Source organism: Tauraco erythrolophus, chromosome 29 (assembly GCF_009769465.1).
Source record: "Tauraco erythrolophus isolate bTauEry1 chromosome 29, bTauEry1.pri, whole genome shotgun sequence".
Taxonomy (NCBI): domain Eukaryota; kingdom Metazoa; phylum Chordata; class Aves; order Musophagiformes; family Musophagidae; genus Tauraco; species Tauraco erythrolophus.
In genome coordinates this window covers 2,263,000-2,290,779 of record NC_141493.1, presented here as the reverse complement: position 1 = coordinate 2,290,779, position 27,780 = coordinate 2,263,000, and the positions used below count along the sequence as shown (strand labels likewise).

The 27,780-nt window shown below is 51.3% G+C and overlaps 1 protein-coding gene across 2 annotated transcripts in view; it reads left to right on the top strand.

The window, feature by feature from the left end:
* The window catches only part of BIN3 (bridging integrator 3), a 40,190-nt gene that overhangs the window by 6,834 nt on the left and 5,576 nt on the right, over positions 1-27,780 (top strand). Inside the window, exons 2-7 of one of the 2 annotated variants that reach the window (XM_086628087.1) lie at positions 3,601-3,649; positions 10,695-10,735; positions 11,354-11,415; positions 15,515-15,651; positions 15,980-16,020; positions 25,674-25,815. In XM_086628087.1, the coding sequence (XP_086484213.1) occupies positions 3,601-3,649; positions 10,695-10,735; positions 11,354-11,415; positions 15,515-15,651; positions 15,980-16,020; positions 25,674-25,815 (472 nt within the window). Of the gene's footprint in view, positions 1-3,600; positions 3,650-6,789; positions 6,830-10,694; positions 10,736-11,353; positions 11,416-15,514; positions 15,652-15,979; positions 16,021-25,673; positions 25,816-27,780 lie in introns of those variants that run through there. The other variant, XM_086628088.1, reaches the window with a different exon arrangement.

Sequence of the window (27,780 nt, the reverse complement as noted above, 5' to 3'; positions counted from 1 at the left end):
GGCCCTGGGTTTGCACATGGAAAAGCCAAGTAAATATATGACATTGCTGGGGAAACTTCAGAGAAAATTAGCCACAGCTTCTCCCACCTTCCCCTCCCTGGGGTTCCTGAGCATCCCCGAGTAGAAGCTTGCAGGATTCTCTCCACCCACACTTTTTTTCCTACTTTAAGCTCTTCCCACCCCCTCCCTGCAGTGCTTTGCCCTCCTCCCCCCCAGCTGAACCCCACCGCTTTCCCAAACTCCCGGTGACCTCCCCGGGGGTGGGGGGTGTGGGTGGCCGGTTTGGGCCAGGGGCCGGGATGCTCCCCCAAGCCCCGCGGCGCCGGGGGGGACCGGGGTGGGAACACTCTGGCTGTGACTCAGCCAGCTCGCGCTCTTCAGGAACGGGATTTCAAGGGATTTCACACCCCAAACACAACCCCGGCTTTCTCTCGCTCAGCAGAAATGAGAGATCAAAAAAAAAAACCCCCAAAAAAGCACCGATTCTGCTTTTCCTTCGGTGTGTATAGACCCGTGCTCAGCTTTTCGGGTAACGGTGATAACCGCTGGAGATCCATGACACCAAAAACCACCGGCCCATCTCTCTCCAGCTTCTTCGCGTTGCGCCCGTCGTACGTTTTCTAAACAGAATAAAACACGACGGCTCTTCATTTTTAAGCGAGTGGTTGTAACGTTGCTGTGCCAGGCACATGTGTCCCCCCCTATTTCACGGGCTGGGACACTCACCCACGGAGGGGCAAAACTTCTCTGGGGCAGCAGCAGGTTGCCGTGGCGTTTGGAAGCGTGGGGTGTATCCATTTGTGTTGAAAGCTCGGATAAGATCCATATCTCTTATCTTTTTTTCTTCCTTACTGCTTTTGTTCCTGCTTATGCATCTTCCCCCCCCCGCCCCAAACCGTATTAAAGGCAAAGATTCAGAGACCAGGAAGATTATCTCAAATTGTAAAATAGCAACAAAACAACAACAAAATAGTCGTTACTTGCACGGGGTTATTTTTTAGAGGTTTTTACCGAGACAGACATAATTAGCCAACTGGCATCACGATGCTAATAGAGATATTTACTGCTTCAAAGTGTGTTTGCAGTGCTGTGAAGCATTCCAGTGACTTTCTTTTGTTCTGGAAGAAAGTAGTTGGATTTTGTTTTTCCTTCCCCTCTGCCGTGTGGCAGAGATGGGGGACAGGATGGGACCCCCGCCGTGCTCCCCACTGCCTTCCCCTTGGCTGCTGCCTGCACTGCCAGCTCCGGGGCACCCGAGCGATGCCAATTCACAGCGTTGCCCTGTCTCTTCCCCACATCCCTCTTTTATGACCAGAATTGCCTTGATTTGACCCAGCTTGCCAGCAGACAACGCCAATCGGGATAGCTTCTGTGAATAACCCACGTTGGCAGAGTTAGCCAGGCACGGGAGAGGGGAAGGTTGTGCACAGGTAGTGCTTTAATCACCCTTTTAATTGTGCTTTCCCGCTAGGAACCAGCCTAGCTCCAGCTCGAACCCCACGCTTGCTCCCGCGCTGCCGGAGATGGCCCAGCAGCCGCCGTGGCTCGTCGTGCAAGCTGGTTTTTCTTGGGGTAACTCACTCCCCTGGGTAAACATCATGTCTTTTTCTCCTCTTTCCACCCAGATAGGTTGATGCCATCACTTCCCAAAACGGCGAGTGACGGCACCTGGCTGCGGATGGGACAGCCTGTGCCTGCGAGAGTAAGGGAGGTGCCTCGTTTTAGTTTATATTTGACCCATGTAGGAAAACACAAAGAAAAAATCCTTTTTTTTTTCACTTTCTTCCTGTAAAGCACTACACACCCAGTTATTGACAGGATAATTATACACCAGACGAGTGTTTGTTTATAAAAGAAGTGTGATTCATGGCTGCCGGTCCTGCCACAGGAGCTGGAAAGGGTTAACAACCTAAAATTATATTGGTCCAACCATAGAACCATAAACAGGAAGTTCTCCAGAAAAATTTAAATTTAAACCTGGTGACTCAGGTTGGCTTGTGCTCCCTGAGCCGCTCGGGAGGCACGCACGGGTCGCAGCCCCGGTTTATTGCCGGTGGCAAATTACACCGTTGGTTTGGAAACAGCGGCAAAGATGGGCAGAAGAGGGGCTGGGCGGGATGGGGTTGTTGGATAATCTTGGATTTCCTTTGTCCGTGGGGATGGCGTGTCGCTTCATCGTCTCCCATCGCGTGGCATTGCTTTAGCTGGGTTTTACAGCACGTTGCACTAATGAAAATGTTTTCTGGGGTTCCGGTTGTCCGATGGAGCAGTGTTAGAGCAGCGCTGGGAACCTGTCAGCAAAGCTGGTGAGGAGCAAACGGAGAACCAGCCCTGTGTTTGCTGCCCGGCACTGACTTGGGAGAGGCAGCGTGACCAGCGGCCAAGCCAGAGTCCTGAAACACGTGTTATTAGCTGAGACTTTGGATAGCAGGGTGGGAATTTGGACTAGTCCAAGAGGGGCCTCGGGCGCCTTCCCGGGAAGCTCCTGGTGTGGATTTGCTGGATGATCTTTAAGGTCCCTTCCAACCCAAACCATTCCATGATTCAAGACCAGGTTGGATGAGGCTTTGGGCAACCTGGTGTGGTGGAAGGTGTCCCTGCCCATGGCAGGGGGGCTGGAACTGAGTGATCTGTGAGGTCCCTTCCAACCCAAACCATTCCGTGATTCTATGATGCTGTGATTTGGGATGGGGTGCCGATGCCGGTGAGCTATAGTCTTGCTCTAGGTGAGGCATCTCTGGGAAAAGATACGTAAAAGGTTCCATTATGCAACCAAATTTTTCTTTTTAATTAAAGCAGTACGATGCAGAAAGCATTGGGAGATTCTGGATGAGATGCTTTAACCAAGCAGCACCTCTTTAACTTAATCAAATACATTGAAAACAGCAGTTGCATTCCTGGATTTTTGTTATACTGGTAGGTGAAAGAAATCCAATCATATTTTTCAGGACAGTTGCGTGGCTGTAACCATCTGACCCAGCCACCCTTACATATGTTGTGTAATTTATTTTGAGTACTCTTCACCTTTGAGCTAGCTTGCGTGGGGAAAATCCTTCAGGTAACCCAGATTTTACTAGCAACCATATTAAAGATTTTAAGAATGAAGCTGTTCTGCTGGCAGGTGAGCTGCTCCTACAGCTGTTGTATCAGAAAAATCCTTTGAAGCAGCTCCCAGCTCCAGACACTCAGGTTGTTACTTTTTTTAATATCCTCTTTCTAAATATTTACAGGGTTTGTTATTTTTTTTGTGATTATTATTTCTTTTTTTTTCCCTCCCCTTCGGATTTGTTTTTAAACATAGCGTGTTCTTCAGCTGTTTATTTTGCCAAGGAACGCTTGGAGCATCCATTGCATTTATTTGCCTTACTGAGACGGTGGGAGGGTGGGGAGAGGGTTGTGCTGCGGCTGGAGGTGGAGGTGGTGGCCTCGGGGGGAGACACCAGCCCTTGGAGGGGGAGCACGCTGCACGGAAAGGGGTGCTGCTGCCGCAGGACAAGCCCTGCTCCCCCCAAAACCCATCACCGAGGACGGGAGCCGCGGGGCTGGGCGGTTTGGGGCCGGCAGCGCTGGCTTACACATTCCCTCTTCTCTCTTTTCCAGGATACCGTTCAAGATCGGGCAGCCCAAGAAACAGATTGTACCCAAGACAGTGAGTAAACCAGTTCCCCCTTTTTAGATCCAGCCTTTGATCATGTGGCTGATGAGTCAAGCCGGCACTTTGACTCGTCCCATTTTGTGAGCGTGTGCCTGCGTGGGAAGGAGATGTGAGCGAGCAGAACCTGTTGCCGCGTGTGACCAGCGCTTGGTTCCTCGTGCGAGGAGTGAGGGGGAGCCCCAACCAGGGAGAGTATTTTGGTTTGGGATCTGTTCCTTTTTTTTATTTTTTATTTTTTATTTTCTGTGGGGTTGGTAGGGGGGGGGGTTGGGGGGAAGAGCTCTCTTGGTCTGGCACAGTTTTCCTTGGAGATGGCTGAACGGGCTTCCTTCCTTCCTTCCTTCTTTCAGCAATGGCTTGTTTGTTCATCCTTTCTGAGCAGATGGAGGAGGAGGAGTGGTTCAGATCGCTGAATATAACTGTTTCCAAAGAAAGGCTTATAAGCTGAGATGCTTAGTGCTCGGGCGTGAATTAATTTGTGCTGCACAGCATTTGCTTTAAAAGCAAATTAAAAAAGCATTTTGTATTCTCGTGCGTTTGAGACTCCTATCCCAAGTGCTGTTGCTTGCAGCTGGCTGTGGTATTTTCCCTTCTTAAGCAGATGGTCTTTGCCTTCGTCCTGTGCAAAAAAAGCTGTGGGACCTCACCGTAGCTGTCCCTGAAAACCAGCCTGCATACCTGCTCTAAAATAAGTGCCCCGCCGGCGAGCGCGGTGGAGACCTTGTCTTTGTAAGGGCATTGGTGACCTAATCCCTTGAACAGACTAACATCTCTGATCCTTCCTCTCTGGGCCACTCATCGCCGCTAATTCCTCAGGATGCGTGGGCACTCGTGTTTACGGGGCAGTTTCTCCTTGGGACATGACATTTTCCTCTGGAGGCAGAGGGCTAAATCTGCCACTCCCTTTATGGCTTGATTGTCATGTTTTATTTTAAAGGATTTGGGACTTGTCTGCTGCCGTAGAGCAGCAATTTTCTGTAACGGCTCCAAACTGTCAGTACAAAATTTAAGCCAGGCAGGCGATGAAGACAAGGATGGATAAAAATCCCTCAATGTTTCTTGCATCTCTTCAGCTGCCCTTTTTCCAGGAGCTGGTGACCAGAAGGCAGAAGGAAAGACCTACGGTCTCCCAGGAAAGGCAGCCCACCGGCCCTGGGTCTTCGCACCCATTGCCATTCATTTCAGGAGACCCCACGTTGTCTTGCTCCATGGAATTTTACCTCTCGTCCTCTTTCCCGGTGTTTCCAACACCGGTGCCCTTCTAGGCTGTTGCAAGAACCAACTGCTCTGCAGCTCTGGGTGTCTTGGCCAACTTTCTTGGACGTCTCCATCCCACCCGTTCTCACATCCAAGTTGACTATATTTTCTCTCTTGACAGTGCTTACTGATTTTCCTCTCGTCCTGCTGTGTTGAGTGTTACAAAAGGTTTGTCCAAAAGACCTTGTCTCCATCGCTGCTGAAATCAGCTGTCCCCAAGCTGCGGCAGGAGCTTGGGTTCTGTGCAGATGAAGTCAGAGTTTGCACCTCTGAGAGCTTGCCTTCCCCTGAGCTGCTGCTATGTGCTGTTCTGAGGCAGTTGGCAGGCATTGCTTATATATATATTTTTTTTGTGTGTGTGTGTATTAAATAGAACAGCTCAGAATATCCGACAGGCAAAGGTTCATTCAGCAGCGCAAGCATTTCCAGGCCTTTTCCCTTTCTTTCCTTCCTTCCTTCCTTCCTTCCTTCCTTCCTTCCTTCCTTCCTTCCTTCCTTCCTTCCTTCCTTCCTTCCTTCCTTCCTTCCTTCCTTCCTTCCTTCCTTCCTTCCTTCCTTCCTTCCGTCCTTCCTTCCGTCCTTCCTTCTGTCCTCCTTTTCCTCAGCTTCCCCAAGAAGAACAAGAAGTTTTTGTGTCAACAGCTCAGAGTCGGATGCCGATTTTTAAATGGCTTCCACTTGCTGCGTGTCGATGATGATGATGATGATACTCTCCGGGCAGCAGATACATGGAAACCAGAAAACAGGAAGCCTGAAGCCTTGCAACCTCACAGTAAGTGTAAAGTGCAGCTCTTCAAAGAAGAACAAACGGCAGGAAACCACCCATCTCCCCTGGGAGCGAGGCGTTCAGCGTCGTGGTGTGGAAGCGTTGGGGCTGCTTTGTAGCTTCAGCGAGCGCCAGGGCCCCAGCTTTACCTCCCAGTTGCAGGCTGAGACACTCCATCTGTGCAGGCTTTTGGGAACAGCGGTAGCAGCCGAGGTCTGTGATATTCCAGATGTTGGCCTCTGGAGCCCGCTGCAGGAAGTGGGAAGGTGTGGCATCTCCAGGGCTGCATCCCAAGCCGATCAGAAGGGAAGTGGTTGCGGGTAGAGAATCTCCCACTCACAGAGATTGGACCACAAAAGAGGAAAGGAGAGGAAAAAAAAAAAAAGGCATTTGTTAGGATCTCACTTGTTTGGCTCTGCATGAGGCACGTAACTGGAGCGCGGGAGAGGGAGGAATCGCTTTGCCGAGGGAGGCTTCGCTCTCCAGCGAGCCTTTTTTCTTTTCTTGATGAAACGATGCTGGGGCCGGTGTCAAATCCAGGCCGGCAGTAGTACTGAAAAGCAATTTGCCGAGGCTGCAGAGGGAATTAGTCATGACTCCGTATGCCCACTCGCTTCTGATCCTTTGAAGAAGGGCATGGTGTCAGCCACAGTTTAGCTCTTCAGGTAGAAGGAAACCCCCGTAGAAAATATCGGCTGGTGAACTGAAGTGATCTCCCACCCCCCAGACATGCCTCTGCTTTGTTTCCACCTTAACCTGGGCAAATCCAATTCCAGACAACATAATCTCTCCCCTCCTCTCCCCTGAAAAGAGCAGCTGTCACCGGGCTTGCCGAGAGGCCGGGAGCCGGGTGGGAGGATCTAATGCGCAGAGAGGACCTGCTGTCAGTGGAGCTGCAGAGGACACAGCAGCACAGCCCAATTAAACTAATGCCCAGTGATAGGAGTTAAACCTGTTAGAATTATATCTCCCTGCAGAATGTTTATTGCTCAAATCCGATGCAGCGGTGAAGCCTCTTACGGCAGAGATGTTCTTCCCTCCCCCAGGACAACTTCTGTCCAAGCAGAGGTTACGCTGGAACCAGAGCTGCGGTTGTCTCCCGAGTTCTCCTGCAGCTCCAGCTCGCTGAAGTTCATCTGCGTCACCCCAAGGTTGTGCCCTGCTCTTCACCGGGGCTTGGGTTATCTGAGCCGGCAGGTTGCCGGGAAGAAGAGCCGGCCGCACGTCCCCGCGGGGCACGGAGCCGGGTCGGAAGCTGGGAGAGCCAGCCAGCTCTCATCCCCTCTTGGGATGGGGCATCCCAGTGCACAGCCCTTTCACATCACCCAGGCTTTACCCCTTCCTCCTTTCCTTCCTCCCTCCCTCAGCAGCACTCTGGCCAGGGCTGACTCAGATGGCTCGCCTTCCTCCTCCTCGCTGGCTAACCTTGGGTGAGTCAGCTTGGCAGGGAGCGGAGACCTGAGCTGTGGGCCCGCACGCCTGCCAAGCCTCCCTTCCTTGACTCATCCCAGCAGCTCGGCCTTCCCCAGGGATGTCGGACGGAGGAGCTCCATGAGCAGGAGGATTCCACTGCAGCTGCCGGCCGTCAGCGCCTTTCCATTGGGCTCCACCAGCGAGCTGGAAATCCCAAAATAACGGAGTAAATGTCGCAGAAATGGTGGGGTGAAGTCAAGTGACACCAGTTAAATAATGTTGCTCGTTTTCACTCTCTTCTTTCAATCTTCAGCGGGACTTAACCGGTCTCTGTGGTTCGGAGGTGCGTCCTTTTTCTCTTTTAGCTGCCCCCTAAGCAGTTTTTCTTGGAAGCTTTCTTGCCAGAGGGGGTTTGGAGAGCTTGCTGGGTGGTGAAGTCCGAGATACACCTGCACTGCGCAGCATTGCTTCGGCTCGGGGCTCTGCTGTCGGCCACAAAGCAAATATTCACCCACGTTACTTGCACAAATTCTGCCTTGGATCTCCTCTTGCTTGATGGAATGGCAGAAGTTCCAGGTTATAGCAGAATTTCTGGCCTAATTATATGGGTTTCTTTCTTTTGGAGAGAAGGGAGGAGGAAGCATTTGCTTCCTTCTTTTTCCCAAGACCCATGAAGAGGCTGAGACCACTGGAACATGTGGAAATCAGCTAGTCCTCCTCCTCCAGGAAAAGAAATTAACCTCAGGGGAGTAAGAAGGTTCATCACAGTCCCTTATTTCCATCTCTTTGTAGTATTGGCTTTGGTCTCGCTTCGTTGCCTTGTAACCGTGGTGTCGATTATGCTGTTGCCCTTAAAGCAGGAGGGATGTTATCGCCGGTGGAAGGCCCGGTGTTTGCAAACAAAAATAACTGGGTGAAAAAGAAGAACGTCGTTTTATTTCAGTGCTTTTAAGAACTCGCCGTTCTTTATGTAGGTTTAAATAAAAACTCAGAGACGAGGGATCTTGCATTAACTAGCCCATATGCCTGGAAGAAAAAGCGTTCGATACAGAAACGCGTTTTGATTTTTGAGTTTTCAGAAAGAGACTGCGGAGAAGTGGGATTATTTTAATATTACGGAAGCTTCCCTTCAGGATATTGTAATTTTCTTGCCTGTACTTCTTGTTCTCGTTACTCTTAACGTGATAATCCTATCCCTAGCCTTTCGCCGTAAGTGTCGGCTATGTGTGGCCGTTGATGATAGCTCCTGGGAGCGGGAATTACTGTGTGCTCTGCGAAACGTGCTTGGCTTGCTCTCCGCTTGTCCTCCTGGCACGTCTCCGATCTGCCCGTCGCTGCCACCTGCAAACCCGCGCGGTGGGAGCACGTGAGAGTGGGTCTTCTCTAATGCCCGGGGGGGGGCCCCGCTCTTCACTGCTCGTGCCGTGTATCTGGGCTGCTGCGATGCAAACGGGAGCGGCGGTGGCGGGGAGGGCTACATCAGCCCGCAGACTGTGATGACTGGTAGCCAGTTGCTACTGTGGGCGTGAAAAATAAGAGCAATCCTTGGGCAGCTGTCTCTGCGTAGATGGCACTGGAGAAGTGAGTCAGGCCGGGCAGCCCAAGTGCTGCCTTGTAGATTCACTTCCATCACATGTAGAAAAGCTCACGGGCAAACTGGGTTGGGTGTTTTGGGGGAGCTTGGGAGCCCTGGAAAAGTTGGGGGTTCACATCACCCAGAGGGTTGTGGGATGAAGTTTTGCCTTCCCTTGTATCCATCAGGCGACGCCGCCTCAAAGCAAAATGGGGGAATCAAACAGCAAAAATACCCTGAATCTTTACAGGTGGTTTAGTTTCCTGGCCAAAAGCTCTGGTTCTTGGAGGGACTGATTGCTGAGCGGACACAAGGAAGAACGTGGAGAGCTCTGGCTGGAGCTTTGTGCCAGGGGAAGGATACCACCAGCCTTCAAAGGACATTTTTTTGAGTCGTGCCCGACCCTCTCTGGTTTGCAACCAAAACAATTCACACGTAAGGTGTATAAATAGAGTGCAATACTCCCTGGTTATTTTAGCAGCCGGAACAGCCGTAGAAATGGAGGGTGATTTTTTACTCTGTGCTGGTTACCTGACCTCCAGGCACCAGCTGCTGCGGATTTCTGCAGAACTGTGAACCGGGCAGAAGTCGTGTGAGCTGCCCCCACACTGCTCCATGCCTGTTCCCCAGCGACCATTTTTAGCAGCCACGCAAACGAGTTGGAGCTCGGCGGAGGTTTTTCGTCGGCAGGGAGAGCCAGCATGCGTCTCCCGGATGGTGGGAGCTGATGGGATGGACAGCTGTCCACTGGGGATGGGGCTGGAGCTTGGCTGCCTTCAGATTGAGCCGGTTGCATCGCTGCGGAGTTTAATTGTGTCTGAAAGTGCAGACTGAAAAGATATTTGGAAAAGAAGGTTTCAAGAACGCTGGGATTGCTGGGCTCCATCCTAAAATACTGGTCTTTTAATAGCAATTTTGATTGAAAAGCAAACGTCCCTATTAAGCGTTCTGGTTTCACGTCATGCTGTTACATCGAGCCTGGGTTTGAAATCCCGAGGACAGCATGAAGATTTGGAACAAACCTTTGGATCCTTCTAGTCCTGGCTGCTTGCAACACTTAGCGTTTCCTTAATAGCATGGTAGCTTGACAACACAAATGAACCTAGTTTTGATCCCATGACAACAAAAGCGCATGTATTTACTCTTGGCTGGTCAATTGAAATCCATTTGCTTATTTGGTCGGCGAGGTGTGGAATGAATGTTTAAGTGTGTGTTAAAACAGTCAGCATGGAAGGAAAGTTCCTTAAAATATCTCGTATCGCTGGAGATTTGCTGCCAGATAGCAAGTAGGAGGAAGCAGTCATTGATGTAGCATCGGGAGAAGGCTGTTCCTCAGCTCTGCGCTCTTTGCCAGCACAGGTTTCTCCTCCCTGCGCCAGGTGCCGCAGTCCGCTTGGGCCAGTGCTCCAGCCAGAGTGTTCCATCGGAGGGAGCTACCGCAGGAAGAAGGAGCGTTATCCAGGGGGGCAAATACTGCGGAGACTGGAGGGCTGAGTGATGGCTCGAGGGGTTTAGGGGGAGAAAACCCATCCTGTTGAGGACGGGGAAGGAGAGAGCGGCTGGGTGGGATGTGGCAGCCAGCCACAGTCAGACCCAGCGTGGGGCTGGAGGAGAAGTGGCTCCTCTCAGCTGCTGGGACCGTGGTGCCTCTGGAAGAGAACGCGGACCCGGCCCCCGGCAGCACCGAGCGGAGCCGTGGGCGCCTGTGTCAGCGCGTGCGGAGTTGCCATCTCTCTGCTCTTAAGGCATTCCCATTTACTCTGTCAGCTTCCAATTCGTGTGCTGGAGCACATCCTGGGAATGAGCTGACGCAGTTGGTGGTGGTGTCTTTTGCTCTGAGAGAATCTGAAGAAAAAAAAAAACCCAAGACTTGATTTACTTTTGATGCGTAACTCCCATTATAGCTGCAGCTTGTGCTTCCGTGGGTTCACGTAGGCATTTCCTGAGGACAAGTTTCCCTGCGCAGGTAGTTGCCACTCCAGGCTCTGCCGCAATACCTTTGAGCTGATTTCCATCTCTTCTTTCCACAGGTGGAGAGAGACTTTGAAAGGGAATATGGGAAGCTTCAGCAGTAAGTATCAACCACACTGGTAAAACAGGAACAGTAGCATGCTTCTCCCTTGTGCCCTCTTATTGCGTCTTCCCAGGAAATTTTAGCCAGTTTTGCTCTTCCCAGCAAATCACTCGCTGCCCTGTAATTTCTAATTCTTCAGAGTTTCTCTGGTGGCTGAGTGTTCAAAGGTGTCCTAAGAAGTATTTGCAGTGAGGTTGAGGTTTGCAGATTATGGCAGCTCTAAAGTAAAGAGTGTAAAATTGCCAGAAAACCGTGGGGTCGCTGAACAGCTCGACACCTCTGAGGACAAATACTGGCTTTACCATCCTGGCTGTGTCACATAAGCTCACACTTATCATCTGGAAGCATTTGGCTTTACCATTTGTGGTAAGTGTGAGGACTTAAGAAAATATGTGACTTTGAATAAGGGATCACCAACTTGAAAAGGTCGAAAACTATCTGAAAACAACCAGGAAAGGTTGGGCAGCGCTGAACTGCACAGAGCCTCGCCTGGATATTTTTAACTCAGAACAGAAGCCAGCATATTCAGCCCGTAAATGATTTGTTGCATGTATGATACGCTTCGGTTTGTTTCTTTCCAAGATTCAGACTTTGCCTTGTTCTCCCATCTTTCAGATTGGAAGATCAGACCAAAAAACTTCAGAAGGATATGAAGAAAAGCACAGATGCAGACTTGGGTATGTGACTGTAGGATACATAGACTGTGAACTTGGCCACAAAGAGATGAAGTGACTTTCTCAAGATCACATGAGTAATCTGTGACAAGCCTGGAAAACAAATCTAGATCTCAGTCCCACTCAGTTTGCTTAGTTACAAGGCCATCTGCATGAGGGCTGCCGAGCAGTATCTCAACCAAGGGAACAGAAAGTGTGTTACGGGCATAGTCCCTGTCTCTGGAGCTGCAGCTTGCTGTGTGGCCTTGGACAAGTCACTTTCTTTTCTTTGCCTCAGTTTCTACAACCAAAAAATAGGAGTAATTAGTCCGGCTCTCGTGTTAGGCAGGCAGGAGCAGTCTCCAGCTGAGCCTACGGTGTCGAGCGATGCATATTCATCCGCTCGAGTTGAGGGCATCTCATGTGATCTGAAGCCAAAGGAAGGTGGGACGAGGCTTTGGGGGCTCCTCGGAGCACCACGTAGTTTCACGGATGAACTGCTGACCTAGCAGCTCTCGTTCAGGAATAACCCTGCCCGTTCCCTCGCTTTGGCTTAGCTCCGTGGCAGTGGGCGATGTCGGAAGCAATAAACAAGTCATCTCTGCGCGTACCGCCGCAGCTGCCTGCGCCGCCGGACATCTGCCTTTCAGGTGTCCCATCCCTGCTGCCCGCTCCGCCCGTAGCTTCTCCGGTAGGGAACTGGTGTGACTGCACCCCGTGGCGCAGGCTTTAAAGGGAGAGAGGAGATGGAGCGATCTGGCGAAGCGGAGCTGGGAGAAGTGGATTTGATGGATGCCGGTTACTGAACCCAGCAGGGCAGCCTGCAGAAACATGCGGCAAGGAGCTGTTTTAAACACAGATGGTTTTTCTCAGCGTGTGGTTTGGAGTAGTCCCTGTTTGTACCGGGCCCCCACAGCTCCGGAGCCAAGGCAGATGCACCAGCGCAAACAGGTGTGGGCTGGACTGGTCCAACACTCATCTCGTGGGATTTCGGTTCACAGAGGGGCAGAGGAGTGGGAATGAGCCCCAGCGGGCGCTTTGCCAGCGGGAGGGCTGGCAAATTTGGGGCTTCCCATGATACAGGCTCTCACCTGTGTGTATGTCTGTGTGCGTGCTCGGATATTGCCAGACACAAACACGGATCCCAGCTCTTGCCCGCGCTCTCCCACCCTTCCCAGCACCGTGCTGGCACATGCGTGTGCTTGCACAGGGGGAGCGGTGGGAAAGGCACCAGTAACTGGTGCTGCCAGGACTCCTTTCCAGGCTGAAAACTGCCCTTTCTGCGGACTTTGGTCATTGTCAGGGATCCTTGGTAAGTTTTTCCTTGTTAAGGATTCCCCTCCCCTCCCTTGCAGTGGGCGTTGTTTATATGGAGCATTTCAAGTCCCAGAGGAGCTGTGGGAGGACTTTCTTTTTCCGTTCTGCTACATGGCAGAGTCACAAATGAGCCTTGGCCAGATCCAGTAAGATCTGATTTCTCATTTAAAGGCATGAAATCATGAGTGTAAGGGAAGATTTTGAATGTGGTCTGGTGAGGGATGGGTGAAGGAAAAGGAGGCAGATCGGATCAAGCACTGAGGACTGCTTTCCTCACCTGGCAGTGCCCATTCCCGAGAGGAGAGATAACTGCTTGCTCAGCCAACATCCAGCCCCCCTATCCGACGAGGATGGCAGTGCATCAGTGGTGGTGTGTCCTCTGGAGTGTCTTATTTCTTCCACTGTACCTCTGTGCCGAGGGGTTTGATTATTCACTGCCTGCGAACACTCCCTAGCAAACTGGACCTGGTGGCTCGAGTCTCCACCTTCTGCCAAAACAGACTCGGCTCCAAACGAGACCGATTCCTCCGTCTGCACGGAAATGTTCCGGCGAGGCTCGCCTGCTGCCCTGCCAGCTGCAGCAGTGTGGCTGGCACCAGGGTACGGGTTATTAGCAGCACTCTCTTGTCCTGTGGCTAAAGATCACTAACCCCCTTCCCCAACCTCTTTCCAAAGAAAATAAGATCTTAAGGAGCAGGAGGATGTTCTTTAGTTGGAGACAAAAGCTGTCCTTTTGGAATGAGATGCAGGTGACCCACTGGATCACCGTGGCTCAGTTGTGCTCTCCGGAGCGTGCCTGGCTGTTCTCCGCTCCTTTTGTCACGATTCAAACAAGCAGTGACTCTCCAAAGTCGCTTCCTTTTAATTGGAATCGCCTCCCGCATGTTTTATTAGCAAAGTGCAGTACAGACCCTCCTGAAGCCCACCCCATGGGGCAGGCGATGCTCTCCTCTCCTCTCCCACACCAGCGATGTGCCTGTTGAGTCTAAAGATGGAGCACGTGGAGGTGGGACCGGGGGATGCCCTCCCGAGGTCCCGGCTCGTCGGGGATGCAGAGTGTCCGCAAAGCCGCCCTGGGAACCACGGAGCCCACCCCAGCGGGTTTTTCAGAGCTGTCCAGGTGAGGTCAGTGATGCAGGGGCAGCGCCTGGCCCAAAGTCTCACTGGACATTCCTGAAAAGCCCCATTTTTTGGCCTCCTGGCATGACCCCGCTGCTCGCCGCAGCTCCTCTCGCTGCAGTACGCTTTCAGTCCTCTCCTTGTGAAGGGAAGCTAATTTTTCTCCCAGCTGAAGGAGTTCTGCCGTTGTTAACTCCGTCCCGTTTTGGCACAAATCCTTCCTCAGATGTGGTCACACATATGGATTATATCCCATCTGTTTAAAGGTTTAAATGCCTAAACCCTTAATGTTTGGATAATGGACGGATACGGTAGCTTTGTTATTCCGTAGTTAGTGTCTCGTTCTGCGTTGAGCTTCCCAGCTATTTAGCTTCTGAGCTCTCTGTATAATTGTGTGTAACCTTTAAATCAGAATGTTTAACCCCTTGATTTATGATCTTAAGCCCCATTATTCAGATGACTTTAACTTTTAATATCTGAGTGAGTGCAGTAGGAATCTTTCCAAAGCTCATCTGTAGCACGGCTCAAGCATCTGGCTTTCTGATCTTAAACTGGAATAACTTCCAGCAACAGTGCTGACGAAAAAGAACATTTTTAAATTTTTTTTTAGTACCCGTGACTCTTTTTTTTTCTTCTTTATTCCCATTTATATTGCTGCTTGCCTTTTTATTCATCTTTTTTTCCATTCTGTACCTTGGCTATTTTCTTGCTCTTTTGTAGTGGTCCTGTCATAGGGATTTAATTTTCCCTTTGAAGACCAAGTGTGTGGATAGGAAGAGAGCTGTGTCTGATGGAAAACAAGCAAAAGTGTCTGGTGAGATGGGAACTGAAGCCTGTCAGAGCGTGACCTGGTGTTTCTGGATTTCGTGGTGGTGGTCTCGGGGTCTGAAGAGACTTCAGCCTTTGCATTTGCCCCTGGTTTGTGGGATTGGTCTCCACGGGCAGAAAATTTAGGCTCGTTGAGGGAAAGTGCTTAGCCAGCTTGTGTCTCTGCTGCTTGTGTGGTGCCTATTTTGAGAGTAAAAGAGAAACCTCATCTTCCAGTCCTGTCAGTCTGGTCCTTTTCCACCAGCACTAAATCCACTTCAAAATATATATTTTTGTGAAACCATTTGAAAGGCTTAATGGACTGTGACTTTTTTCTCATTGTGGAAGAGCTGTAGTTGAGACTGAGAGTGACACTTAATAGTCTGTCGAGAAAAGACGTATAAAAAACCCCATCTACATTTTTTTGAAGCGAACAGTGCTTTTGTTAGTCTGGTATTATTTCTGGCAACATCACAAGCCGTACATCGGAGTGGTTCAGACTGAACTTAGATAAAAACAGTTCTCTGGGTGTTTACGTGAATGAATTGGTGGCTCTTCCTTTCTTTTCCCTCAACCAACAGTGAATATCTTCCTGGAAAGTCATAGAATCATAGAATGGTTAGGGCTGGAAGGGACCTTCAAAGGTCATCTAGTCCAACCCCCCTGCAAGGAACAGGGATATCAAAAAAGTCGTGACGACTTTATCAAAAGTCGTGCTAAAACCTTTTCGGTGGCCGAAGTCCCCAATTTTTGCCCACGGTCACCCTTTGCAGGAGCCAGCCCTGGCAGTGAGGGGTTGTGTGGCCGTCCCACCAGGCAGCCACTGAGACCTGACCCTCTCTGCTTTCCTTTGCATGCTCTCTGCTCCCGCTGCCCGCAGCCATGTCCAAGTCAGCCGTCAAGATCTCTTCGGACCTGCTGTCTAACCCCCTGTGTGAACAGGAGCCCAGCTTCCTGGAGATGGTCACTGCCTTCGACACAGCGATGAAGAGGATGGACTCTTTCAACCAGGAGAAGGTGAGTATGGGTTTGGCTGAAGAAGGGGAGACCAGGGTGTGCCGAGGTGCGGTTGGTGCCTCCTCCTTCCCTTTTTGTCGTTGTCTCTGAGATGCGTCCCACGTGAATTTCTCTATAACCTTACTCTCCTTCTGCCTCTGGTTGTACTGGGGATTTCAGCTCATCCTGAGAACATGGGAGAAGTTTGCTCTTTTTTGGTTAAAGGGCATTGTGGTTGTGCTCAGAAGCCCACATCATCCTATGGTAGGCACTGTGCAAACATGTACCGTTGTGCAAACAAGCTTCTTCAACAAGCCTGACATATAATCATCCCTTTTGCTTTCGACAGGTGAATCAGATCCAAAAGACAGTCATAGAGCCTTTGAAAAAGTAAGTACCAACGTTGTCTTATGAGCCATAGCGAGCGTTTGTCATAACCGTGTGCTTTAGGGATGTGTATCATCACAAGGGATGCTGTCAGGTTAGGAATCAGCCCTTCCTAAAGAGGTAATAGTTCACGTCCCTGTGACAAAATGTCATTCTCCTCGCTTTCAGCCGGGCATGGGGAGTGGGATGGTTTAGCTGAGTCCACACTCTTACTCCGTGGCAAGGGTGAAGACCTCTTGTGTCTTAGCCAGCCAGCTGTCTTTATCTGTACTTTAAAGAACACCTGAGATGAGTAACACTGAGTGCGTTACAGCATCCAGCTTCTCATCGTTTATGTGTCGGTGACTCCCAACACTTTGCTCCAGCCGAAGGAGGAAAGTGGACTGGGCAGCTCCCCTGCGAGCAGCGGGCACGGGCAGTGCCATCCAGCCCAGGGCGGTGAGCGTTTGGCTGTCGGAAAAAAGTTTCTTTCCTTTGGAAGTTTTCTAAATAAAAAAGTAGAAGCTGGTTTTTAGTGAAGGTTCTTTTGTGTTTATAAATAATATATCCATGCAGGGAAGAAAGAGATGTTACAGAGGCGTTGTAGCTAGACAGTGAGCAGGTGGGAAGGACGGCCAGAAAAACACCGGCGTCCCGAGCTCGTAACTGATCCGGGATGGGATGTCTCAGACCCTGGAGAAAGTCTTGCAAGGAAAAGCTTCAGACTGTGCGTGGGACCCCACTGCAGAGTCACTCCAGAAGCCACCCCATCACTGGGAGGAGTGGTGGCAGGGAGCGTGCCGGAGCCGGACCTCCCTCCAAGCCGTGCCCATCCACAGATGGCACGGCTTGGAAACAAAACCTTATCAGGGAGCGAGTGCCAGAGCCGTGGGCAGGATTGTGCTGGTAGCAGGTTTCCATGTTTTCCCCTGTTCCATGCTCACCGGTGCCGTAGGGTGCGTCGGTGCTCAGCCATGCCTCGGCACCGCGGCGATTTTGTCACCGTGGTCTCATCTGGCACAATTCCCCCGTTTCTCCCGGCGTTCGCAGCCGTTGCCGGTGTCACAGGCTCCTCCGGAACATTTCAGGAGTGCTTCGGTCCCTGGACCAAATGTCTTCTGAAATCCGGAGATTTGCTATTTTGTTAGAAGAACAGAGCGAGCAAGCGAAAATAAAATAAAATGACTTTAATATGACAGTAAGTGTTGCAAATTGCTGAATAACAATTTTAGTTTAGGTTTGACACAGGGTGGGTTTTTTGGTTTGTTGTTTTTTTTTGTGGGTTTTGCTTTTTTTTTTTAAGTTGTTGTTTCTGCCCAAATCTGAAAGTAAAATCTCATCTGCCACTTAGCGCATGAGGTTACAGTGTGTTTCTATCCGGGGGTTGTTTGATGACTCAAGTTTTACTTTGGTCGTCTATCCACAACCAGAGATTCTTGATTATTTAGGGGAAAAAAAAAAAGAAAAATAAGAAGAAAGAAAGAAAGAAAGAAAGAAAGAAAGAAAGAAAGAAAGGAAAAAATCCCAGGCTTGTGCTGTGGAATTGTGTTGCTTATTATCTAGATTGTCCTCATGAAAGATACATTAACTTTTTCTTCCAGCATTCTGTTAAAATTGGAAGAAGGGCATGTGTCTCTGAAATCTTCATGGGTTTTTGGTTGTTTTTTTTTTCCCCCAGCTTGCGTTAGTTGATGAAATGAAAGATAATTCCTTTCCCTGCAAACTTCCCCTTGTGTTTTAAACCCCGGGCAGCGCACGGGGCCGTTAATCCGAGGCAGTAAAGCCAGATCCACGTTGCAGAGGTCCGGGATGCAAACGGGATGCTCCAGATCTTCCGTAGCACAAACAGGAGGGGAAGGACCCCGTTCCTCTGGCTTTGGGTGTGAGGCAGCTGCGCGAGATCACGGTCTGTTATTCCTGCCATGGGGCAATACTGGGGAAACAGCGGAGTTTTGCGGGACACGGGGGCAGCTGGTTTGTTCCTCCTTGGTTTAAGCGTGGTGCCCTGGAGCGCGGCTTAACCGGTCATCAGTCCGGTCCTTAGGTAAAGGTGAGGGTGTTTACTTCAGCGTCCTGGCTGCTTTCCAGTCTTGGCAGTTCTCTCCAACTTCCTAAATTTCCATTGGACCCGAATATGGTATTTTTTTTCCCTTCCTGCCCTTTGGCACCTGCAAACAGTTGCTGCGTGCTCTTAAACAGCTTATGTGTCATGCTCGGAGAGGCGGCATCTCCACGCCGAGCGAAAAAATGTTCCTCTCCTTCCCTTTTTCCTGACTCTCCGCAAGCGTCGGTACGTGCATGGCCGAGTCGTGCAGCCAGGAACATTTCTAAGGAGCCCAAGGGTCCATTTTGAGGCTAATGAGATGCAGGAGAGAAATGCAGAATTTGCACCTCCCCTTGTCCTGCTGGCAGATAAACCCCAGCAACGTTTCTAGGATAAAAGTTTCAGATTAATGAAAGCTGCCTTGAGGAGCTCTTCTTATTTCCAGTTAGGTATTGCTTCCCTTCGCAGAGACAGTCCTCCCCAGCCTCTCCCAAACTTGCTTTGACCTAGAAAAAGGCTTTTGCTACAACAGCTGCACTTTATTACATCTTCACTGGTGGTCTTTTGTAGTTTATTAGCCAAAGAACCAGATAAGTATAATCCAGGCAATTATCATTAGTGGTAATATATTGTAATCAGAGGCACATGTGCAGTAAAGTCTCCATTCAGTTGTCCAGGGATAGTAGGTTTCAGACAAATATTGGAGAATTTGTTAAACCATGGAGAAGAAAGCAGTAGTAGATTTAGAGGGGGGTGGAGGCTCGTATTGTTTAAATCCTTCTGCTTTGGGGACGCCGGGTTATTCAGAGTTTTGCTTTTTTGAGCCCCAAGAAGCCCTTGGCTGGGAATGACTCATTTAACTTCAGGGAAGGAGCAAAGCTCTGGTGAGAATATCGCATATTTCTGCGTGTGGGTTGGGCAAGGAGCTGGGATGGCTGGGAAAGGTCGGGAGGGATCCGCTCTCCTCTTTGGGAGATGCCTGCATAAATTCACGCCAGATCAGTGGATTTGGGGCAAGGAGAGGGGAAAAAAACATCTGCTTTTTACTTCACTCTTGCAGTTCTTCACTCTGGCTTGGGTGAGGAGTGAGGTGTGTTGGCTGGATCGGGGATGGGTGATAGACCATGTACTGTCGTCTTCGTCTTACGTGTTGTGTGTCAGTATTTAAGGAAGGAAGCGGCTTAAATGAGCCAGGTGGTTTGGAGATCCACGGGCTTTAATGCCTTTCACGTTTGGAGCCGATTTTCCTTGCCCCAGGGTCTCGAGTTACCAAACTCTGACCGTCTGAACCTCCCTGAGTGCCAGGATGTCGTGGTCACCCTGGCGCGGTACCGTGCCCTGGGCTCGGAGCGCCGTCCCGCTCCTGCGGCCGAAGCCGAGGGGCTGCTGCAGGACAGGGAGAGGCTTTGGCAGGGGCGTCACAACGGGCACTGCCACCCGGGTGCCGTCACCCGGGGCTGGGTGTCACCGCAGCGGGAGGTCCCGGCGGTGCGATCCAGGAGCCGTTGGCAGCGGATCGATTCAATTAGAGCTGTATGTCAGCACATATCTGCCGGCAAAAGCAACCAGTTCTTGGCATCCATGGAGCAGGGAGGGGGTCATCATCTTCCTCCCATGACCCTGCCGTTAACGTGAACCCCCGAGCCGCGTTTCCTCCCCGGCAGCCGAAGCCGATCACGGGCCGTGAGCAGCCCCACGGGTCCTGGGGACCGGAAGCAGGAAAAGCCGCTTTCATGTCCTTAACGAGCCCCTAATGAGGATTTTCGTGCGCAAAGCTAGCCACATGGCTGCCTGGCCCCCTCCCGCCGCGCGCACACGCGAGGCGCTCAGCCTAATCCCCAGCTTGCTGTTTTTTTGTACCATCCTCTTCATTTCTGTTCCTTTGCGCTCTTAGTCGGAAGGGCTGGTTTTAATTTCCCCCTTCCTGGTGGGTGGACGGGCCCACGACGGACGTGTGGGCACGGGCTGAGGAATGGCAGGCATCCCCCGACATAGCCCAGATGCTTCGGCCTCACGCTGAGCCGTCCTTGTGCCTCTCCAAACTTCCTCCTCATCCCATCCCATCCACCGTCGCTTTTTTTTGCATCTGATGCTCCCCCAGTTCTGTTACTCCTTTTTCCCCTGCCTGGTGCCAGCCATAGATCCTATCCGCTTCCTTTGCTTTCGTTATCCAAACTCTTGTCCCTAAAATAATGCCATAGGGAAGAGCGCACCTGTGGTCCAGCTCATGGGGCTGCCAATGAGAATGCTTGAGACACTTGGAAATGGGGAAAAATAAAGGTTGTACCATTATTTTTCCCTACACCAAAGCCCTGGCACCCCTGACACTAAGAATGAGGGTTGGAGGAAGCCGCAGGGTGTCAGGGATGGAGCGGGAGAGGAGAAGGCGGGGTGCTGGGGGACCTTGCTGCGGGCAGGGAGGTGCCGGGGTGGTCCCGCTCCTCGAGCATCCCCACAAAGAGCCGCTCGCTGGGTTCACCAGCAGCCTCCCGCTGGAGGGGAAGAGGAGTTTTCAGTTTTCAAGCACCAGACTTGTCAGCCGGGCTGGCTAACGAACGACTCCGGCAGCGACGGGAATCCTGGTGACACTTTTATCTCCCGTAGCCGTGTCTCTCCAGCCCCGTCCTTTAATTACGGGAAGCTGATGGGAGGCTGGCGTGGAGACGAGGTGGCAACATGGTTTATAATTCAGAGAATCGGGGTGATTTATATATTTTTTTTCTGAGGCTAAACTGTCATCCTAAGAGGAGTTCACCGGTACGTTCCCCCTCTCCCCCTCCCCAGCAGCAGGGAGACAGTAATTTGTATTTTCTTTGAGTTATCCCGGTGTATCTCCCCTCACCTGCTCCTTTTAAGCCGCCTGTACTGTAATCCCCTCTCAGCAGCCTTGCCTAAAAAGTGACAGGGAACAACGGCGGCTTATTCCGCAAGCTGCTTTCATGACGGGGGCTCTAATGCCCTGTGCTGCTGTTTTACCTTCGCTCCTGCTCTCTGCTTTTAGCACCGTGCCCACCAAATTTCCTTTAAGTCGCCTTCAATTTTTCTTGGCTTTCTGTTCAAAAAAAGAAAGTATGGAGTAAGAGAGGGCGGTCCTGGGGGTTTGTGAGCGGTTACGGCTGTCAGACCCTCTCATCCCCTACAAAAGCAGGGTCTGGGTGGAGCGTACGGAGGAGGATGGTGCTGAGCTTATCGATAAAAACCCATATCTGCTGGAGGGCTTTTCATCTCTGCTTCTCGCAGCCCTTTGCAGCAGGAGGAATCACTGCCTTTGCTCCGTGTACGGGGGGAATAGATGGGTGAAACAACCAGGATTTGCTTGTGAGGCTTCCCTGGTCCTGCTGAAATGCTAAAATCCTGGATTTAGTTGTTCAGACTTCATTTCCAGAGCGACTGATGCTCTCTGGACGTTGCTCATCACCCATGGCACTAGTGATGGTCCTTGTCCGTAGTCCGCTGGCACCAGTGCAGCCGGGAGGGTTTGCCTGTAGCTTAGCCAAAGGCTTTGGAAAAGATTTGGGATCCTCAAAGGGTTGTTGTTGCAGGGCTTGGGAGACTGAGGGATGCGTTCGAGGATGGCAGGAGCTTTTGGAAGCTCTGCAGACGGCCTTTCTGCCAGGCTTTCCACGAGGAGCGTTTGTAAATAACATGCATGAGATGTTTGCGAAGACACTGGGTGACATGTGAAATGCGGCAATTCATTAAGTCATCCGAGTAACTTGGCAGTGCCGGAGGAGCCCGTATCTCCCTGTCACCCTCCGCGGGTGTTTACCACCCCTGGCACTTGGCTTGAGATCGTATTTCTGTGTAGACGGGGAGAAAAACCCGGGCAGGACTTCAGCGGGGGCAAGAAACCCCCTTCCCTCTGAACTCCAGGGGAATTTCAGAGCTGCTGGGTTCATAGGGAATTCGTACAGAGTAATTCCTTCAGGAGCTGGGGGCAGCTTCGCTTCAACCCGGATCAGTCCAAGGAAGGAGCATCCTTCCCTGCTTGAACTGAGCTAATCCTGCGTGGAAATTAAACCAGGTGACTCATGAGGAGAGCTTGATAGGCACAGGGAGAGCTCGACTGGCATGGGGAGAGCTCGATCGGCACGGGGAGAGCTGGGTCGGCACGAGGAGAGCTCGATGGGCTCAGGGAGAGGTCGATTGGCACGGAGAGAGCTCGGTTGGCACAGAGAGAGCTCGGTTGGCATGCTGACAGTGTCTGGAGGAGCCGTGGCTAGCCTGGTCCTTCCTGCTGGTGCCAGTGGTGAAAGACCACCGCGCCAAAACAACCTCAGCTGCCCCGTGGGGTCTGCAAGCAGCTCAGCAATCCCCTCGCCGCTTCGCTGCTCAGCTGCTGCTGCTCAGGAAAAAACTCAACTGGGTTTCAATTTTGTTGCTTGCAGCCCTTGAAAGCCCTCGAGCATCTCTGGGGGGTGGTTCGAGCCCCTGCGCGCATCCCTCAGCACCCTATCACTTCACGCTGATGTTTCCAGTGCCCGGGCTGGAGCCCAGGGCACCCAGGCTGTGCCCGGCGTTGCTGCGGATCCGTGGAGCTGGTGTGGTGTGTGGTGTTAACAGCAGCTCGTGGAGCTGAGCTGCTCCCCCAGCTCTGAAATGCAGCGTATAATCTATGCATTAAAAGTCCTGGTGAGACAGTAGTTGCTGTGCCTACATGGTAACAGCCTCTGCAGATCCAGCCCTGTAGATGTGTTAAAACACTGCCAGAGTACGGTGTCCTTCCACCACGGGCTGCAAAATCGCACCGAGGCGATATTAGGAACAAAAAAGGGGAGGGGAAAAAAAAAAAAAAGTAATAGTCAAGCCTTTTGCGTTTTTAAAAACCACATTTGACTTCAAAGTGATTGGAAACTGTGTCGCTGATCATCTCCTGCGTTTCTCAGCTGCAGGGTTCGCGCTTCGCCTGCGGTAGCGGGTTGGTGAGATGGAAGTGGCTGCGCGTTAATTCTCCGGTGTCTCGTGGCTCTTTTCATGGACGAGCACCGTGGAAGCGCCGAGCACGGGAGCGTGTGCGAGAGAAAGGGCTCAAAAGCTCAAAAAAACGCCGTTTAAAAGCTGCGTTGGGCACCGACACGAGGCTCAGAGGTTTTGAGACATCCTGATAAGTGTTTTCCAAGAGTTGGTGGATACGTGGGCAAGGATGGCCATGTCCAGGCCATGCTGGTGGCTTGGTGGCCCTGGAGGGGACAACCTCAGCTCAACGTTGGGTGCCCAGCCTCCCTGCAGACCAGGGGAGGGAGGATTTCCCAGCCCATGGCCATCTCCTCCGATGTTTCCCGGGCCTGGAGGTGTGTGGTGGAGGAGCAGCTGGTTGCGGAGGAGCAGCTGGGCTCACCCCTGTGGTCCTTAGAGACCTGCAACTTGCTCCTGCCCCGCTTTGGGGTGCGATGCCGAGAGGTGAGCGGTTATGTGCCGTTACCAAACCCCCCCCACCCCGATCAGGGACACAAAAATAAAGCCAAGAGCCGCTGGCCTGACGGGATCCTTCCTTTCCCCTGCCAGCTTATTAATAATTGGGAGAAATTTCTGCAGAAACTGCAACCTCAAGCTGCTGATGCGAAGTGTGCACCGTTGGCAAAGAACCTCTGTGCTTTTATACCGAGGAGACCACTCAACCTGCATACCCCGTCCCTCCGTATCCTTCTTGCTGCCCACCCCACTTTCCCCACCCCTCTCATGGCATATTTTTGGACCTTACATAGAGAGAGAAGGTATTTTAGCAGCACCCCATAACCCAGGAGATGGAGAATCCATGCTTGGAGCCCAGCAGACCTATAAGCCACCGTGGTATTTAAATATAATAGGGAGCTGTGCGCGAAGGTTACCATAAAAAGCCATGTCAGGGCAGCAGCGTGCGCTGGGCAGCTGGGCAGGGTGATGCCAGGCGAGCTCCCTGATGACTTTTGCAGGTTGCTCCTGGTGCCACGACCCCTGCTGCGATGATAATCTCTTGCAATAGTCGCTGGTCAGAAGGAGAATATCCCGGGCGAGCACACAAGGGGCTCGCTGGCCGCGTGAGGACCGGCCCCGGTTCACCATCTCCATGAGGGATGCTCGGACACAACGGCTCCATCACAAATGTTTCCCTTTCCCCCTCATTTCTGGCACTTGCCCTTTGCAAACTGCAAAGGCTCAGGGACAAAAGCTTCGCCTCTGCACCCGCTGATCCAATCCGGCACATTGGCACCCTCCGGGGCGAGCACGGCGTCGGAAAATGGGGTTTTAATCGGGAATGGAGCGGCTGTGAATGCCCATGGTTTTGTTTGCACCTGGATGCCTCTGTATTAGCCCGGCATCTGATCCCATCTAAAGCAAATTACAGTCGTAAAGTGGGATTTGCGTTTTTCTTTTTGCTAATGTGCCCCCCAGCCTGGATTATAGTTTTGTTCTTTGTGGTTTTGTTTTTTAATTTCAATTTAAAGGGATCAGAAAGCTGTTTGCTCGCTTTTCTCAGAAGTGAAAGTCATCACCAGGCTGCTTAGACACATTTTTTTGTCACCGGTTCCTGGCCTTGGCCCCCCAAAATGACCCTATAATTTGTGGAGATTAAATTAATCTATCCAGAGGTAGTGTGACCCGTTTTGTACAAACCCACAGCCCAGCACCAGCACAGTCCCTCTCCCCCCCAGTATAATTTGATTTACAGAAATTTGGGAGACAAGAGCAATGCTCCAGTTTCTGGCTTCCCCTCTTCTGTCGCGTTCAAAAATATTCTCTCTTGTCTTCGCCGTCAGATGTTCATGTTTCCTCAATTTGTAACACATTTTAATAATATGAATCTTCCTGTAGCCTGGCTAATTGTTGGCTGCTGTGAATTCTTCTGCGTGGGGCACAGAGCTGCTCTTCTGCTGGGCGAGCCGTGCTGCACGGCAGGCTGGGCTCTGCAACCTCAGAAATTGCCCGAAAAAAGCCAAAGTTGCTGCAGTTTGTATTGATTTGGCACTTGGTATTTATTTTTTCCCAGACTTTTGATTCGACTCCTCTCCCTGCTCATTCCCTTTCCAAACACGGTGTTGGGGAAATGCCACTTTAGCCAACTGTATGTAGGGGAAAAGTTGTTTATTTTTCTCTCTTTGGGTTGCTCGGTGGAGTTAACAGCTTTGTTTTCTGCAGCAGCTTCCGTCCCCCGTCCCAGATAAAGCAGCTCTCCGTGTTCTTCAGTAGAGCAGCTGGAAGAGAGGGGAGGGAAACCTGTTAAAAATAAAGAACTAATGGCAAAAGCATAAGGGCTGGCAGGAGAACCCAGAAGCAGGTTGGGACCTTCGAAGTGCTTTTACACGGCTTTGCAAAATTGGCTTGATTTTTGTGATGATTATTGTTGAAAAACACACCCTTCGACACATGAATTGACCTGCACAAAGAACCCCAAGTGTGTGCTTTTAGCTTCTCCTCTCAAACACCGTGCCCTGGCAAGGCTCTGCACATCTTCATACGTAACTTAATCCTTCCTCCCAGTCTCCTGGAAGATGGCACTGAAAGCTTTTGTCTTCACAACAGGCTTTGTTTAAACCCCTGAGTATTTTCCCTCCGAATCCTGAATTATTTGGAGACTTTTGGCTGGGAGGTTGTCTTGGATGCTGCATCCCGCCAAGATATCCCACCTAAAATCCTCTTCCCATCCTTTCCCCAGGTTCAGCAGCGTCTTCCCCAGCCTGAACATGGCAGTGAAGAGACGGGAACAAACGCTGCAGGACTACAAGCGCCTGCAGTCCAAGGTGGAGAAATACGAGGAGAAGGAGAGGACTGGCCCCGTCCTCGCCAAGCTGCACCAGGTACCGCGATGCTCACGGACCCAGAACCCGAGCAGGGTCACTGGGAAAACTCGGGAAGAGCTTTCCTCTCGGCATCTGACATCCATGCCAAGCCCTCGTGAAACAGAACATTTTGGAAGGATGTTTTTTATCGATGTAGAATGGCCCCGTAGGGTGCTTGGTAACAGAAATGTGAATTAGAGCCAGAAGTCAGCCGAGGGAGAGAGCCGGTTTTCCAAAATAAAATGGAATAAAAGTCACGGGAGCCGGGGACAGTCGAAGTAGATGCACAGGGGGGTTTCCCCTGACCTCCGGGTCTGGGCGAGCAGCTGGATGGGACGAGGGGAAGATCAGAGCGTTTTGAGGCTTTGTGTTTGCCACCTGTTACAAAAATTCATCTCGGAAAATTGCAGTAATTGGTTAACAGGAAGCTTTGCCAGATTCTTTTCTCTCTCCCAAATTTTAGTGAAATCATGATTTTTTTTTTTTTTTTTTTAATTAAATCTTCACCACCAGCGTTGCTCCCCAAATCTGTCGCTCCTGCAGAACGTTGCTTGATCCTCGAAGGAACAGTTGACTTTCTCGGCGTCACAGAACGTGTATTTTCTGATGATTTTGCCCACAAAAATTAAGTTTTGTGTTAAAGAATAGCCCTATCAGCCTTAACAAAAGAGACCTCCGATTTAATAGTAAGCAGCTTACTTCGCTTAGCCTCGGTGACTAAAGCTGTGGCTGGAAAAATGTGAATGCTTTTGTCCTAGTGATTAAGCAGGTTTTAGTTATTTAATTTTTTTTCCCTTAATGAACTTCTGTATGATCTAATCCCCCCCCCAAAAAAAAAAAAAAAGAAAAAAAAAAAGATCTTCACTAACCCCTGCATGAGCTTAAAACGCCTACGGGAGCCTTAAGCAATCCTGAACCCGGGGCATCCGAGAGGTCCACAGATTTGATGGAAAACACCATAATCTCATCCAGGTATTTTTATTGAGCTGCAAATTTGCATCTTCCCTTCAGAGCTGTTTGCTCAAAGTCTTCTGCTGTTTGGTGCCCCATGTCAGCTCCACCCCGGCTCCTTGTTTCACGGAACACGATGAATTTGCTCCTTTGCCTCTCGGACCTACTTAAGGCTGGTATGATTGAAGGCTTTGTCCGTGCCGTCCCTCCGGCACGCTGTCCCGGGGAGCGGGACCGGCGCCGCGGCTGGGCTGGGCTCGCCGGCTTTCTCCCGCATCCCCCTCCCGTCGGAATGGCACCGGGATTAAGTGGCAGACTTGAACCGGTCTAATATTTCACAGCCCACCCCCTCCTGCCCTTTTCCACACCATCTCAGAGACATTTCCCTTTCTCCCCACGCTTCTGTTTAAAGAAGCCAGTTGGACGCGCTGAGCTGAAGGTCACGGGCGAAAATGATGGTGGGGGCAGGATCCTCTGGCCATGTTCTTGGGAATCGCAGGGTGAGGGGACACAGATGTGGATGGGGACGTTCTCCAGCCTGGCTGAGCTGTGGGGCTGTTTTCGTGCCCGTTTTTCTGAAGGGGAGAAGACAGGCTGGCTTGTGATCTCTGCAGCAGCCTCTTTAGGTGACCCATGGATTTCCAAGGCCAGAGCTTGGGTCCCACCAGGCTCCGTTAGCTGGTCACTTGGGTCCCACCAGGCTCCATTGGATGGTCACTTGGGTCCTACCAGGCTCCACTGGGTCATCACTTGGGTCCCACCAGGCTCCGTTGGATGGTTGCATGGGTCCCACCAGACCGCGTTAGCTCATCACTTGGGTCCTACCGGGCTCTGTTAGCTGGTTGCTCGGGTCCCACTGGGCTCCTTCGGATGGTCACTTGGGTCCCACCGGGCTCCTTCGGATGGTCACCTGGGTCCCACTGGGCTCCATCGGATGGTCACTGGGATCCCACCGGGCTCCATCAGATGGTCACTTGGGTCCCACCAGGCTAGATGAGCTGGTCACTTTGGTCCCACCGGCTCCATTTGATG